The 17763-nt window shown below is 37.5% G+C and overlaps 1 protein-coding gene across 1 annotated transcript in view; it reads left to right on the top strand.

Annotated features, from left to right (window-relative positions):
• LOC146002800 (uncharacterized) overlaps positions 1 to 17763 on the top strand; it is a 52188-nt gene that overhangs the window by 17398 nt on the left and 17027 nt on the right. The window contains exons 2-3 of the mRNA XM_083140750.1: positions 6155 to 6316; positions 8540 to 8667. Of these exons, the coding sequence (XP_082996876.1) occupies positions 6155 to 6316; positions 8540 to 8667 (290 nt within the window). The remainder of the gene's footprint in view (positions 1 to 6154; positions 6317 to 8539; positions 8668 to 17763) is intronic.

Raw genomic sequence — 17763 nt, 5'->3', positions numbered from 1 at the left:
AAATCCACCATTTTCCAATGATTGTTTCAATATTTTGTCATTATAAAATGTCATCCAAATTGAAGGCTGTGACGTGGAGGCCCTTGTTGAATTAACATGTAATGACCTATTAACATGTTTAAAAATGTGTGTCTTTGAACATGAACAATATCCAATGCTGTAAAGAATACATCTGATGAACGTCATCTTGGATAACCTTAGTGTTTACATACCATTTTGAAAATATTTTCTGATTCATTGATTGATTGATTTGCTTTATTTTACTTTGCTTTTGTGCAACGTTGATTGATTTAAATCAGGTTGATTTAAATTGCTATTTAAATCAAGATTTAAATAAATAATTGATAGAATAATGTACATAAATATTTTGCAGATATCAGAATCACTTTTAGTGAAAGTACATTAAGCTCGCAATGGTGTTTAATAAGCTCTAAGAATGGGAAAGAAAGATACAAAACATATGTACTGATAGGGTTGAGGCTCATACGAAAGAAGATGTAATATGTAAACTGACACTTAACTTCTCTTGATTTAAAATTCAATCTCTAACTAACTAACTCTCTAGCTTTCTTAAACCCTGAAGGTTCATGGCTGCAGCAACACAGGCCTTCCATCTGTCCCTATCTTGAGCAAGATCTATATACTCTTTTCCATCCCTACCTATTTCGATTAAAAATTCAATAATTTTTATAGAAAAAATATAGCAAACATTTTCTGTAGAAAAATATACAAAATACTAATCATGTTAAACTGTAAATAGTGCCTTTATCGTTAAACTGTAATTTAATGTGCCAGTTAATATTTTGAAAACTATCATTAAAAGAAAAAAACAAAATTCAGCACCAAAGAATATAAAAATATTTTAAGTTACAATTATAAAGTACACCCTTGAGTGAAAAACAATTGCCCATCCTCCAAAATTTCAAAACTCAAATCTGCACAATGTGACAACATGGTATGGACAGTGTAGCAAACCTCAAGTATGAAAAATAGCATCACCAGTATGTCGAAATCTTGGTGATGTAACAACAGATATGTAAATGATGTATTTACTTATTTCTGATGAATAATTACAAATAATTAAACAATTGATACATTTCACAACACATATTTTGCTCCTGCTTCATTCATCAACATTGATATTGCTGTAGATAACTTGAAGGATCAGTCTTGTGAAACTCTGTGAAAATGAGAAAGAAGATTGGTATGTTGGCTCCAAAAAACTATAATTATTTTTCAACTTGACAAGCATTACGTGCTCAATTTTTGCATAAAATTAATTATGGAAAAAAAATTCACACATGAGCCTACACATACATACACACAAAAAATGTATATAGATCCAAAAATGAGCACAATAGCAATTGGCTGTTTGGTCACATAAACAAAACACAAGTTCTTCTTAATTACGTGTCCTACCATGTCGACAATGAAACTGCAAAAGGTGCTAGTTCTTCCAGTTTGTAACACTATCAATCATCGTGACAGTCTTCCCGACTCAGCTTTTGGCTTTTATGAGCTGCTTACATTCCCACAACAATCATACGTAAGGATATAAAAATATTCATGGGCACAAATCAAACTATAATCTATGGGTGAAATATGTCAAAACCTCTTGAAATATAAAGTTGCAAGAAGTGGCTGGATATAACATGCCACGGAGTATCTACCGAGCGACCCCAAAAGGCTATGTTGAGGGGGAGAGAGAGAAGAGAGAGCTAGAGTAGTTGGTTAAGGTTGGTAGAGTACTTGTATAAACTCAGACTGACATTTTGACCACATGTTCAAGTCTTCACGCAGCCGATAGTTATTTTTTTCTTTTCTTTTTGTGGCTTATGGCAGAGTATGGTACCAATCTTCTTTCTCGTTTTCACCAAGTTTCACAAGACCGATCCTTCAAGTTATTTGCAGCAATTGCAATGTTGATGAATGAAGCAGGAGCAAAGAATGTGTTGTGAAATGTATAATTTGTTTAATTATTTGTAATTATTCATGAGAAATAAGTAAATACATCATTTGCATATCTGTAGTTACATCACCAAGATTTCGACATAGTGGAGATGCTATTTTCTCGTACGTGAGATTTGCTACACTGACCCACCTTGTTGTCACATCATGCAGATTTGGACTTTGAAATTTTGGAGGGTGGGCGGTTTATTTCACTCAAGGGTGTATATCCAGAATGTTTTACTTTCACTGGAAGAAAAGTTACTGAAATCATTATAGTTTCATTAACACACTCAACAAACATTTCCATAGTAGGTAAATATATACAGTATCAGAAAGAGGAAAATATGTATTTACATATTTTATTTTATTGAACTGTTCAAATATTTTACAGGACTCTTTACTAGAAAAAACTGTCTATAATCAACATTTATATATATATGCATAGTGCCAAAAACCATACTAGCAATTTTAAGCATGTTTTTTTTTTTAAAGTTAAAGATCAGATTTAAATAAAAACAATCATCAAAATTGCGAAGATGAGGATGAGCAATGATATGTTGAATTTGATGAATGGACACTCACAAATATCCATGCCTACACCAGGATTCAAAGTTACGGCCCTTGGCATCGCAGCACGATATGCTAATCACTCTGCCATGGGGGCTGACAAATATTCAACTCATTCCAGAAAAATTGTAACGGTAATAATTATTTTCTCAGGGATATAAAAATTAATATTTCATTTTTTATGTATGCAAGAATATTAACATGTACATATATAAATATAAACTAATAGGAACAAACTCAAAACTATCACTAGTTAAATATCTACAGATCAAGAGAATGAATACTTTCAGCTGTACATGAGTTACCACCAGACAGGTGACGCAATGCATGCTATTGAAAAAAATATTCCAGTTCAAATTACACACAAGCTATATGAAGCTCGTTTCTTTTTTTTTTCCTCTGTATGAAAAGTTTTATTTGTGAACATTCTTTTTCAACCAGCGTGTGTTGCTTGTAGCTTCTCGCTTTTCTAAGATAGCTTGCTAAGAGAGTTGGGGTTTTGCTTGGTAGATAGGATGATATTCTAAGAAGTAGTGATTCTTGATCATGCTTCTTAGCTATCTAAGGCATCAAGCTCTAAACTCTGTCTACAGGACATCATTCAGGTATTTACGTCACTCCATAACTGATTGAATTATTTCACTTTGAAACAACTTGAAATGAGGATGGTGTTTCAGGCACACACTTGACCTTCAAATTTTCCATGTTATAATTTTTGATTACCATGCAGACATCAACTATGCATTCAGTTTCCAGATGTATAGATCATTTAGAAGAACTTTTACCATCAGCCATATTGACATGTCTGATATTGGCTTCACTAATATACAGGGTGTATCATAAGTAACTGTGCAAACTGACACAGCTGAAAGCACACAATAATAGAAGCAAAAAAGTTTCAGTAAACATGGGTCTGGAAATGACCCGTTGTCGAGATAATTGTGAATGTGTGGTTACAAGCTGCTACTGACTTCATTGTTTGTAAACATCATCCTAAGCCCCGCGACAGGTTAACCTTGCAGCAACTTTTCGCATATATAGACCCAAACGTGCGCGCAGGAAATAGTTCCGCTGCAATACTGCGGGTTTTCTCACTGTCTGTGATATGAACAGCTCAGCGGTTAAGGTGAGACTGCCATGGGGATGCTGAGTGCTGCTCTAGAGTGGATTGATACATAAAACCTGCTGCAAACTTAACCTGTCGCGGGGTTTAGTTGGTAAAATGCTAATAATGTGTGCCAATGTGTGGTTAGAAGCCGTCACTGATTGCATTTTGTAAACAGTGCTTTACTTTTTGCACGTTCTGAGGTTTGTTTACAAAACAGAACAGGATGTATACAATCAGTACAGAGAATTGTACATGCTTGTGACCAATTTCGAAATGAACCGGGGATGTTCGAAAGAATTCGAAACTCAATGCGGAATCGCATCCAGATGCAAGGATGACACTTTGAACACCTTCTTTAAGAGGTACGAGTGTACAGTAATTGAAACATGTAACATACTAACGTTTGTTAATGTAAGTAGAATGCTCAATAAAAGCAATGAGATCTCCAATGATTTTACTGTATTATTTTTACCTACTACATTCCATAGATGTTTCTTTGTGGCACAGTCCTATATAGATGGGAAACTTTACCTTTTACTACACTGATATAACCCTTGAACACTTCACTTAATCCTTAAAATCCTTTGCTCTCTGGACTCTTCTTTTAACTCCTGTCTTCCTTAAGTTTTCACTAGTTTTTTTGTTTTTTTTGTTTGTGTATACTAATGTTTAATTAACTAAGTTTTAATGAACAGGGTAGTACAAAGCAACATCTACTGTACAAGCATAACTGTTGTCTGTGCCTATCTGATACCCTAGTGGTAATGTTATTGCCTTGTAATCAAGCTATCCAATGTTAGATACATGGTTGGGACGTGTAGTGGATTGTGTCCCAAATTAAAATGTAAGTTCAGTCTCGATTAGCCTTTCTGTAGATAAACTGTTGCAGACACTCAAAAATAAAAAATAAAAATAGTTCAGGCTAGAACTCAAACTCAAGTTCAAGATACATATTTGATTAATATGAGGTTCAATTTTTAAATAGGGGCCGTTTTGAAATAAAGCAAAAAAAACATGCAAAGGAAGAAATTTAATTACCTCTGTATGTACTTTCAGCTACTTCTCAACGTAGTTCCCATAGTTGTTGAGACACTTGTTGTAGAGGTAGATGAGCTTTTGTAGACCCTAATCAAAGAAATCTGCCACCAGGTCAGACAGCCAATCTGTCACGGTCTGTTTGGCTTCATCAGTGCTGTTGAATCGCTTCCCAGCAAGAATAGTCTCCAAGTGGATGAATAGGTAATAATCACTAGGGGTGAGATCCGGACTGTGTGGAGGGTGGTCCATCCGCTCCCAGCCAAATGAGTCAATGAGCGACTGTGTGGCAGCTGCAGTGTGTTGTCGTGCAGCAACATGATACCAGAAGACAGCATTTGTTGTTTATTCTGTATTGCTCGGCAAAGTTTCTTGAGAGTGTTGCAATATACGGCTGCATTAACTGTTTGTCCATGCAGTAGAAACTCAATCAGAAGCACCCCGAACGTGTCCCAGAAGACAGTGAGCATGAGTTTCTTGGTGGAGGTCACTTGCTTGAACTTCACCTTTGTGGGGGATGATGTGTGGCACCATTCCTTGGATTGTTGTTTTGTTTTGGGGTGTAGAGGGACACAAATGACTCATCCCCAGTGACAATATGGCTCAACAGTTCATCACCTTCACTTGATTCACCTCTTTCACATTTTTCATGATCAAAAACCTGATCACTGATTGTATCTCACACTCAGCGGGATTTTCAATCACCTGCAGCACTTCCATTGTCCACCACAACAACACCAAGCATTGCACAATGTGCAAATAGCATCTTTTTATGTGCCAGGCATGTCTGTAACTAACGCACATGCACAAAACACCAAGCATGCAGTGTTGCCAACGTGAGCGCAAAACGGCCTCTAATTAAAAAATAAACCTCGTATTACTGTTACTGTGAACTTTTTCTAATATTTTTTGTGTAGTAGATGTTGAAGTTGCTGACCACAAATCATGATGCATTTGATATATTGTGCATTGTATTAAAGATTGAATCACCTAGCTTCTATATTTTTCTGTAAGTTTTTGAATTATGTATTTCTTATCTCTGACAACATGTGCAAGTATATATACACACATGCACATGAAAAACAAACATTGGCCTAATTTTTATTCTTTTTTGATTGTTTTGTTTCAAGTTACTTTGCAATTCTGTCACTTTTAGCTAATCACGAAAGTGTGGGTATATGGTTATGACACTGCTGAGAAGACATCCACAAACACAGATGGGTGAAGCACAAGACCCTAGAAAGGATTATATTGGCTGTGAGTCCATGACTGAATGCTTGGCATGATCCACACACGATCTAGCCTGGGATTTTACAGGCTGTAGGTTCAAATGCCAAAGCCTCATTAGTCTGTAACAATACAGTCCTGAGTGTGCTAGGTGGAGAATTGACACTTTTAGTGCTTTGTAAGTAGAAGACTTAAAGCAATAGTCATTTTTTATAATTTATTTAATGCCATATATTTATCCTATAACTCCTTTTTTTTTCCTTTTAGGCAACAACTTCACTTCATTCATCAGATACTGTGTGCACCCATTGTTTGGCAGAGATTGATAATTTTCACGATTTCCTCCAAGCATGTGTTAATGCTGATGTGATGGTCAAAAATGAGACCTTTGTCAAGAGGGTGAACCTCAATCAAATAGGGACAGAACAGGTAAAAACAATAGTGATTTTAGATATTAAGTTTGTATGACCAAAAGAAAAAGTTTACATTCCTGGGAAAAAATATGCATATTTTTCACACTTTATCTCGACATGTGTAGAAACAGTTCTTGAGGTATGGCCCAAATATCGGTACCATGTTGGATTTTTCACATTGCTCTCTTTTACATGCCGAGGGTAGTGTAAATCTTTTTTTATTAATTCTGATACTCTCACATGGCATAAGCACCAACCAACTAAGTGTTTTTTTTTCCAAAAAATAACCCCTTGCTACTTTTTCATTCATTTATAGCCCAAATCCTTAGACATAAGTACTTGAAAATCCTCATGTAACCTAATATCTTCAACATGTTTGTGTGGTTGTCTTGTGGAAATCAGTGTAAATGGACAAATGAACTAGCACATTATTCTTACAAATGCAGGGCCTCCCGCTGGTGCAGTGGTAGTGTCATCACCTTCTAATCAAGGGGTCCGGGGTTCAATATCCCTTGGAGACAAGTGGTTCGGATCCCACTTTAAACTGTAGGCCCAGTCCCGATTAGCCTTACTGTGCATAAAGTGGACTTAAAACACCAAATCAACCAAATATTCTTACAAATGCAGATTTCAGTTATCATAATGCTATATTTTAAAAGTAGCTTTACTGCAGCTACAGCTATGTTTACAAAAAAAGGTCATTATATAAAACCAGAGCTGTGTGAAGACAGCAGTGGGAAGAACGGAGTGGTTCAGTATAAGTCATGGACTAGAACAAGGAAGTGCTCTTTCCCCACTGCTCTTCATAATTACAATGCATGCAATTAAAGAAAAGATGTGGTGAAGAAGATACTGGTAGGAGAGGAAGAGATGAAGGCCCTGTTGTTCGTTGATGACTTAGTAATATGGGGAAAGAGGAAAGAAGAATTACAGAGACAGATTGATAGTTAGAATGAGGAAATCAGAAGAGCAGGAATAAAATTCAGTGCAGAAAACTGTGAGGTGTTAATAACAACAAGAAATGAACCAAGAATAAAGATGGACACAGAATAGTTGAGGATAGTGGAGAGCTTCAAACATCTAGGAAGCATAATGTAGAGAAGTGGAAGAATAGATGAGGAGGTAAACAGAAGAGGACAAATGGGTGGTAGAATATATCATAGCTTTCAAATATTAATATGGAAGAAGGACGTACCTATGTAATGCAAGAAGGTAATATATAACACATACTATGAGTCAATAATTGAAGACTAAAATTGGTAAGCACTGTAAGTGCCACAATAATTCAAACACCGTTTTCCACGTTAAACTGTGAAACATGTCATGCTTTATTATGTGTGTAACATGTGGTAAATGTGAAATGTGGCTGGTAGCCCTCTAAGTAGTTCAGAGGGCTGTAAAAAGGTCACTAGTGTGCACATTGTTACGGGCTGATGTGCGGAACGATGCAATTTCCCAACACTTTCGCTTTTGGCACTTACAATGTTTACCGCTTTTAGTCCTCAATTATGTATGGAGCAGAGACTTGGACAATGACAGAGAGAGATAAAAGAAAGATGCAGGCAGTGGAGATGAAATTTTAAAGGGGTATGTTGGGGAAGACTAGAAGGGATAGGATAAGGAATAAGGAGATCCGACAGACAGTGGGGGTGGTGAAGCTTCAGGACAGGATAGATCAGGCACAGGTGATATGGTTTGGACACATAAAGAGGATGGGTGCAGAATGACTACCAGTAAGAGCTTACATTGCACAAGGAGTAGGAATATGGCCAATGGGGAGACCAAAATATCAGTGGAAAGAGCAGATATCGGAGAATGTTAGGAGAAGAGGACAAAATTAGAACACCAAGAGAAGGGAGGAGTGGTGGAAGACCAGGTGCCAACCAAGCCACAAGTCGGAAACGCCGAAGGATGATGATGATATAGAATTATTCCTCTTCGCTACTCACTACTTTGCTACTTTGGCTGTTTTTACATTTAATTTATTTGTTTTGCTATCTTGAAAAACTGTAGGTACTTCATCACTCATAGCTGAAAACTTAGGGTATCAGCAGATACAAAATAATCTTCTTCCTTAATTATGGTGCTTATATCTAATAATCAGGTAAACTGTGGACTGTAACATCTCCTGAATTTTCTACGCATCTTCCAATAATAATTATGTAGCTAAAATAAGTTGCAATTCCAGTGCAAGTTTTAATTACGTATTACGTTATGAATATTTTACTTCTTATTCCAGGTCAATGTGGTTAGTGAAACTTCAAGTAATGATGGTGATTCCAATGAGTCTGAAGATAATGACTCTGCAGTTGTTGATCCTCTCCCCAGATTAGAAAGCAACTCACAGTCCGAAGAAGAAACATCAAGGTATGTACGTGATCTCAGCTATTGTGTTTTGACAAGGGTATAGCTTTTCAGATTCTAAAACATGTGCGAAGATATCATGTATGCACTATATTGAGTGACATTTGTTCACTTCTAAGAATTGTTACCAACATCTTCCTATTCAGAGAACTTAAAGCAGGCACTCAAATACACACACACTTCAGATGAGGGCATAACAAACTTTTTACATTGTCATTGCAGTACCACCATTCATCATTCTCGGTAAATGTATTTTCAACCTGGAATAAATTGCCTTCAACCATTACTAGCCAATCAACATCGCATGGTCTTAAATCAAAAGCAAATAACTTTCTTGTACACAAACAGTTTGAACACATGAATGAAATTATATCCCACAAGATCCCACAAGGGATCAATATCAAAACCCTTATTCAGCTTGATATTGTTTCATGAAAAATATTTCTCTGCTTCTTTCATTAAACATGCACACACATGGTTTACATATATGTGTGTTTTTGTACATATATGTGTTTATACAGGGTGTAGCAAAACAACTTCAACAATGGTTGGGTGCTGGTAGATATCATAAAGACAAGTAACTTCTCCTTATAAACTTTACCTTGAAAGTGCTTAGTTTTGGCACTATAAGCACTTAAAATCTATTCTGTATGTATACAACCTAACACAGCAATCGACCACACTGACATAACTTCCAGGGACACGCGGCAGGTTTGACACTAGTGTCACTTTGCAGTCTTACCTGAGTAAAATACAAAAGCATAATAATACTTGGGATATTAGAAGTATTTACAGTACTTACCAAGGCAAAGGATTTCAAATAAGTGAGGACTGAAATTCAATAATGCTCATTATAAAAAGTCTCCATCGTGTTTCAACTGTTATGCAATATGAATAATCCCAAGAGAGGCTTGCGACAGATGTTGATGAAATCGACGAACGAGTGAAAGTTTCGCCACCTCGTTTCGAACATTCAGACTGTAACAATAAATTTCAAATTATACCTTGGCATGTAGCATTATTTCTAATCGAGTCCAAGATACGAGAGCAAGCCCCTCACTGAAAACAAAATAATGTTAATGTATTTTGCAATAAACCGAAACATGTCATTTAAACATACATTAATTCAGACACAATTGATAAAGGTATCAACCACTTATGAAGAGCTGGCCTCCATGGCATAGTGGTCCCCACAGCACATTATGATACCAGGGGCCCCAGGTTTGTTTACCCACCTGTGCATGGATGCTTTTGTGAGTGTTCCTTCATGAACTTCATCACCTCATCATTCATCTTGATTTTTGCGATTAGTCAAAAGTAGCAGAAACGCAAATTAAAATTAACCAAATCGATCGATCAATTAATCAATTCTTATTATTAACTAAAGCAAATTATCCGTACTTATGTCAAATGCCGAGCTGTATAGGGTGCTTGGAATGCACAATGAGTAAACAAAAGACAACATAGAACCCCACAAAGAACTATTCTCGAGCTACCTCAGGAACCGATTACTCTCAGATATCGGATCACGTTCTCACTACCAAAAGTTCCTGCCTGAAGAAAGGTGTCGCTGCGTCATTTGTCGTATTTGCCTGGAAGTGCAGAAAGGTTAAGTAGAATGAAAATAGTAGAAATACATGAGGATTACCATGGAAACTGATCCTTAATGTTTAAATAAAATCTTATGAATCAGTACTTTCTATTAAGCACCTTCTTGATTTTTGTACTGTTGCTAAACCCGAAATTAATTTTCAAATTGTTTTTTTCTTTTCACGTCGATGTACTAATTCGTATGAATACATGGACAAAATGAAAAACTAAATATGCTGACCAAGGCAGTAATTTATTTTATTAAAAACATAAACTAATGTAACGTTTCAACCTTCTAGCAAGGTCTTCTTCAGACTCTGTATCAAGTACAAAAGTCTTTTGTACTTGATACAGAGTCTGAAGAAGACCTTGCTAGAAGGTTGAAACGTTACGTTAGTTTATGTTTTTAATAAAATAAATTACTGCCTTGGTCAGCATATTTAGTTTTTCATAATCATGGAAACAAGGCTTAATGGAGTTATAAATGGACAAAATGTTATTATATTGGTGGGTTTAGTGCTCCTTAATTCTTCAGTATAGTTTCATTGACCAGTACTTCGTATCGAGTTCCTTCGCGATTTTTGCACCATCACGGAAAACCCTGGAAATATTTTTTTAGAATGTGTGAAGTTATTATCCAAGTAATGTTTAAATAAAAACTTCTAAGCGATTACTTTATATTAGGCTCCATTTTTATTTTTGCACCGTTACGGAAAACCCCAATTAATTCTCAAATTTGTTTTTTTTTTTTTCACTTTGCTGTACTAATTCGTATGAATACTTGGACAAGGTGTTATTATATTGGTGAGGTTTAGAGATTTAATCCTTCAATAATATTTTATGGACTAGTACTTTGTATCCACTCCCTTTTTTGTACCATCACGGAAAACCCATGATCTTTTAAAAATGTACTTCCTTCTGTTACGGAAAACCCAGAAAATAATTTTGAAATGCTTGGATTCGCACTAAAACACACAATTTACATAATAATAATAAAAAAGTGTTATACAATGTGTGAGGTTTACATGTTATTAATTTTTAAATAAAATCTTATCTTTCAATATTATTTATTGTGTCCGTTTTTTATTTCTGTGTTGTTATTAAGAACCCAGATGAAACATGAAAAATTTGGTGTGTTACTTCTAAGTAGAAATTCAGATAAAATAGTGGACAAAATCATTTTGGATGTGTGACGTTTATATATGTTTTATTATCTGTGCAGAGACACTCTGGAGTAAGTCCACCAGTTTGTTTGCACAATATGGCATAAAGAGGTAATATCCAGTAGCTGGTGATATATTTAGTTAGCTTTCCCATCCAAAGATATGCTGTAATATGAATTGTGGTAACTAAGATTTCTAAACATTGGATACAATATAGTCTCCAGTATTTTATATGTGATAGCATCTTGAATAGCAGAATACTTGTTGGGGGAATTTCAATGCGGATTCCGTCCAAATGGATTTATTATAGACCACTTCATTACCATAACTAAAATTATTGAAATGTTCTCCGAGCATACCAGGTGTATAAGCTTAAATCTGCTGTTTGCTCATAGATGGCATTAGTGAGCGTATGAAGCTACCATGGGCACGCCATACCTGGTGTTTGTATGAGTTGGACATCTGCCAACACGAATCAGTGCACATCGTCAGCACGTGCAGACAACAACAGACAGTGTTCCTGTGGTAAGCATGGCTAGTTTTGTGCCAGAAAAAGAGCATATGCGGGAAGCTCTGCTTTTCTGCTTCCATTTGAAGAAATCAGCTGCCGAATCGCATCGAATGCTTGTGGAGGCCTATGGTGGCAGTGATGTACCGGAAACAACGTGCAGGGATTGGTTTCGTCGGTTCAAAGACGGCAATTTTGACCTGAGCGACAAGAAGCGTGAAAATCGACCCAGGAAGGTTGAGGACCATCAATTGCAGGCTCTTTTGGACGAGGACGATACCCAAACGCAAAAGATGCTTGCCGAGCAATTGGGTGTTACTCAAGCAGCCATTTCCATGCATCTACGTGCCATGGGAAAGGTTCAAAATATCGGAAAATGTATGCAGCATGAATTGACCGATCGGCAGATGGAGAGACGCCAAAACACATGCGAAATCTTGCTTGCCAGACAAAAAAGAAAGTCTTTCCTGCATCGGATTGTGACTGGCGATGAAAAGTGGATATATTTTGATAATCCTAAATGCAAGAAATCGTGATTTGATCCCGGCTAACCATCAACATCTTCCTTGAGACCAAATCGCTTCGGCCGGAAGACGATGCTGTGTGTTTGGTGGGATCAACAGGGTATTGTCTACTTTGAGCTGTTGAAACCTGTTGAAACTGTCACTGCCCACCGCTACCACCAACAACTGATCAAATTGCACCGTGCTCTGTGTGACAAAAGGCCGGATTATCAACAAAGGCATGACAAGCTGATTTTCCTCCACGACAACGCCCCATCACACACGTCAAGACTGGTCCAAAACTACTTGGAGACACGCAACTGCGAGGTGCTACCCCATCCCGCCTATTCACCAGACCTGGCCCCTTCCGACTACCATCTGTTTTTGTCGATGGGCCACGCCCTCGCTGAGCAGCACTTCCATTCGTATGCAGACGTCCGAAAATGGCTTGATGAGGGTTTGCCTCGAAAGAGAAGGACTTTTTTTTGGCGTGTTATCCAAAAATTGCCCAAGAGGTGGGCAAAATGTGCAGCTCGCGAGGGCAAGTACTTTGAATATATTTCTTGTTGCTTTCTATGAACAAACCATGTGTTTTTCTGACTACAAAACAGCAGATTTAAGCTTATACACCTGGTAACATAGATCTGCATCTTCTGTATATTGTGATATTGTGATAAATTCAAGAATGAAGATTGATCCAATAGAATTAGGTATAATATGGATCTAGAACAGTTGATCCAACGTGAACACTTGGTGAAATACATTAAATCACAGCATTTAAAATTGACAGGAGATGTAATGAGATTGGAGGAGGACAGATTACCACGCTTGGTATTAAACCAGAAACTATGGGGAACAAAGCCAAAAGGAAGACCCAGGGTGAGATTCAGTTGAAAATGATTTGAAACGGATGAATGTACGTATTTAGAAGTGTCAGGACCAACCTACTATCATCGATGCCATCAGCAAAATCTGTAAAAAAAATGAAAGGTGTCACCGATCAGAACAGGGATCTAATCACAGAGCTCGTTTTGCTTGCCGCTCGCAAGTATGCTGATTTACCTCCCAAGCCTCTCTCTAGTATTCACACAACACTTGCACTCAAACAGCCGCCAAAGTGCCAAGCCATCACAAGCACTTCATCGAATGATATCGAGTTAGATCCCATAGCAAGGGATTACTAGAGCACCTGGAAATTGGACAAAGATGAGGTGTTTGGATAGTAACCGAGCATCAAACCCAACGAAGGCGTGGTCTGGCGACGGTGACGATGTTAAAATCAAGCTAGGTGGAACAAAAATGTTGGGCTAGGCACCGTGGGATTGTGGGAACTAACCACCAAGAAGTATCCCAAATATTACACAGACAAAGATGACCAAAATTACACCGATATTTTGACATGGTCGGATGCGTTGTATCAAATCAACGATGCCATGCAGAACTGAGTGAAATTCAGCAGCGAGGAGAAATACAAGAACCTCATCAAGCCCATTTGGAACCAACTCAAAACGGGATGCGGCGTCAAGCACTACTACACCCTGCCGAAGGAATTAGTGTGTGTGGACGACTTGAGAAAACTCATAGATGGCTTATTGGTCATCACAGGCCAACGGAATGCCGGCAACCATAATTTCCACAAAGAAAATGTTGCCATCATGGACATGATCAGCGCCAAGCTAGCCAACTTTATCGTGAATGACAGAAAAGGCATAGGCTAATTCATCAGGGTCATCAACACCCTGCCCCCAAAGTGGCCGAGGGTCGAGGCTTAGTAAACGACATCATCAACACGCTGCCTTTTGAAATGCATTTACCAGGGTATCAGTACTGCGGTCTCGGTACAAAACTCGAGCAACGTTTGGAAAGTGAGGATCATGGTGTAAACCCTGTAGACACCGCGTGCAAGGACCACGACATTGCTTACAGAGGGTGGCGACAGACCTGGAAAACCGAGAAAAGTCAGGGAATTTGTGGTGTCAAAAAAAGTCAGGGAATTTCGTCTTCATCGATTTTTTATTTTTTAAAAGATATTGTTATGGAACTCTGCACGGGAACAGGAAATCTTGTTCGTAAGTTTCGGCATCAATTTTTAGGCCCCTTTTATGCGTAACACAACCACAGTGCCAGAAACCAGTGATGGCAGGAGGAGAGAGAGAGATAAATTTCTCCCGGCTGGGCTTCTCGGCGGGTATTTGAAATTCGAACACTCTTTGGAGGAAAAATGTTGTAACTCGGGCACTATGGGAGCAATCTACTTCGGATAACATTTGTTTCGCAGCTAAACCATCAGCGCATGCAACCGTATACAATTCAGAACATCGGACCGAGGAAAGGGGTGGGGGATGTCCCCTGAATTTCGATGGGAAAAACATAAAAATCAGGTGTTTGCCCCTTCTTATCCCGCTATTTTGGAAAGAAGGCGCGAGCTTTAGTATTCTTTTCAAAGAATTGACATTTCTCAAGAGAATGAAACATGTTTCATGTGCTTGGATGCCATACAAGTTGAATAATGAGCCAAAATGTGATTTTTTAAAATTTTATTATTATTTTTTAAAGAAAAATAGGTAATTTGCATTTTTGGAGGAAAATTGTTATTACTCGGACACTATGAAAGCCATCTACTTCGGATAACTTTTGTTTTACAGCTAAAACATCAGAGCATGCAACCGTGTACAATTCACAACGCCGAACCGAGGAAGGGGAGTTTGTGGGTTGCGAGCTCCGAATTTCAATGGAAAAAAAGAAATCTGGAGTTTACCCCTCTTCTTCCCCTATTCTGGGGAGAAGGTGCGAACTTCAGTATTCTTTTCAAAGAATGGACATTTCTCAAGAGAATGAAACATTTTCATGTTCTTGGTTGCAATACAAGTTGAATAATAAGCCAAATGGTGATTTTCTTTTTTTTTTTACAAAAAATAGGTAATTTGCATTTTTGGATGAAAATTGTTATAACTCGGGCACTATGGGAGCATTCTACTTCGGATAAGTTTTGTTTTGCAGCTAACACATCAGAGCATGCAATCGTCTGTAATTCAGAACACCGGACCGAGGAAGGGGGGGCTTGGGGCCACGACCCCCGAATTTCAATAGAAGAAACATAAAAATCTGGAGTTTGTCCCATATTCCCACGCTATTTTGGGGAGAGGGCACGAACTTTAGTATTATCTTCAAAGAATGAACATTTCTCAAGAGAACGTAACATGTTCCATGTTCTTGGGTGTACAAGTTGAATAATAAGACAAAATGTGTATTTTTTTTTTACGAAAAATAGGTAATTTGCATTTTTGGAGGTAAATTGTTATAAATCGGGTACTATGGGAGCAATCTACTTCGGATAAGTTTTGTTTTGCAACTAGAACATCAGGGCATGCAACCCTGTAGAATTCAGAATGTCGAACCGAGGAAGGGGAGCTTGGGGGGCACGACCCCCCCTCCCGAATTTCAATGAAAAAACATAAAAATCTGGAGTTTGCCCCTTCTTCTCCCACTATTTTGGGGAGAAGGCGCAAACCTTAGTATTCTCTTCAAAGAATGGACGTTTACAAAGAGATTGAAACATGTTTCATGTTTCTGGGTGCCATACAAGTTGAATAATGAGCCAAAATGTGAAACTCTGTTCGGAAATGTGGCATGGATATTTTGCAGAGAGGAGGGGAGGTTGGTCATCAATATAAATTTCCCAGGCTTACTCCAGACCTGTGTCAGAGTTTCCACCCAAACATGAGAGTATGAAGGTCCAAAAAGCACATTCATTTCGTAATCAGCACCATGATACCATATGGTATCATCGGGCCAGTAAGACTTTAGTACTCTGATGATACCATATGGTATCTATCATCGGGGGAGTAAAGGTTAAGCCTCTAAATATTATGTGGAAAATGCATTGAATTGTCATTTTTTCTTGTCCATATGGGAGTAGTAAGGGGACTTGTCAACAGATGGAGCGGATAAGAGCGAGTGGCACCATCCGATAGTTGTTGGACATCGTAGTAAGGCATTTTGTTGGGCAAACTGAAGGAACATGGGAAAAAATAGGTTCTATTGATACATACGATTTTTGTCGAATATCGCCACCCAACAAAGTATCTCAGTACAATATGCGACAGAAATTCCATGGACTCCAACATCCAACAAAAGTCGCATGCATAAACAAGAAGAACTTTAGACCGCAAATATGCTGTTGGAATTTTATTACTCTTCTGGCTCACTTCACCTTATTTAATGTAGCAGTGCTTTCGAAGGTTTTCTTTCATCATCCTGATGTATTACTGGTTTCGCACAAGTTAACATATTTACAATGACATTACACTATTCTTAGATATCAAGAAGAATCCAACCAAATGGGATATATATTGAATACTATCACGAAAAAGTAAAACATAAATCTGCATTGGTGAACGTTATAAAAATTGTCAAGTGCATGCTCCAAACCTCAAATTTACTGCAACACTAGTATTGCAATGAAATTGACGCCACTCTCTGTCCTGTCTGTTTAAACTCATGAGATGGTCATTAATCTCTCACTGAGTAAGGTTAATGTCCAATATTATGAAATAAAATACTAATAATAAATACGTAAATATTTTAATATATTTACTCGAATCATTCAATCATAAAAGCAATGCTTTCATATTAAAAACACTAAGTTGCTGACCAAGGCAGTTTATTAAGTTAAAAAACACTTAACGGGTAACGTTTCAACCCTGTATCAGGGTCTTCCTCAGACGAAGAACTAAACTAAAATGATCATTTTAGTTTAGTTCTTCGTCTGAGGAAGACCCTGATAAAGGGTTCAAACGTTACCCGTTAAGTGTTTTTTAACTCAATAAACTACCTTGGTCAGCAACTTAGTGTTCATAAAAGCAAGTCACTTTCTTCAAGAATTGACTTTTCTCTGTCAGCCCTGCTAAATTTTCACTTTCCATCTACTGATTTATACGAGGGGTGGCCAGAAAGTAATTTCCAATTAGTAGGGACATTGGTTTTTTGCAAACGCCAAAACCGTGAAAAATGGTAATTGCTGCGAAGTTATGTTTAGGAATGTGCAGTGATGTCTGGACACATTTTTCGCCCGTTCGAAATATCGAAATAATGCGAATTTGGCATAAAATGCGAATTGTTGGCATTTTTAGTGATTTTTTCAAAATAAATGTCCTAAAACAACTAAAAATTCCATGCAATCCAACATTCTTTTATTTTCTAGGCCATGTTTGTGTACATAGAACATGCAAGTTTTCCAACATTTTACTCAAGAGTAAACTATAGAGTTATACGTACATGGAATAATTCCGACAGCCCACGATTTTTTCAACTTCATTCAAAACCATTTTAATCA

This window comes from Lepisma saccharinum, chromosome 19 (genome assembly GCF_977018435.1).
Source record: "Lepisma saccharinum chromosome 19, izLepSacc3.1, whole genome shotgun sequence".
In the NCBI taxonomy this organism is placed as follows: Eukaryota; Metazoa; Arthropoda; class Insecta; order Zygentoma; family Lepismatidae; genus Lepisma; species Lepisma saccharinum.
This window is presented reverse-complemented; position numbering and strand designations above follow the sequence as displayed.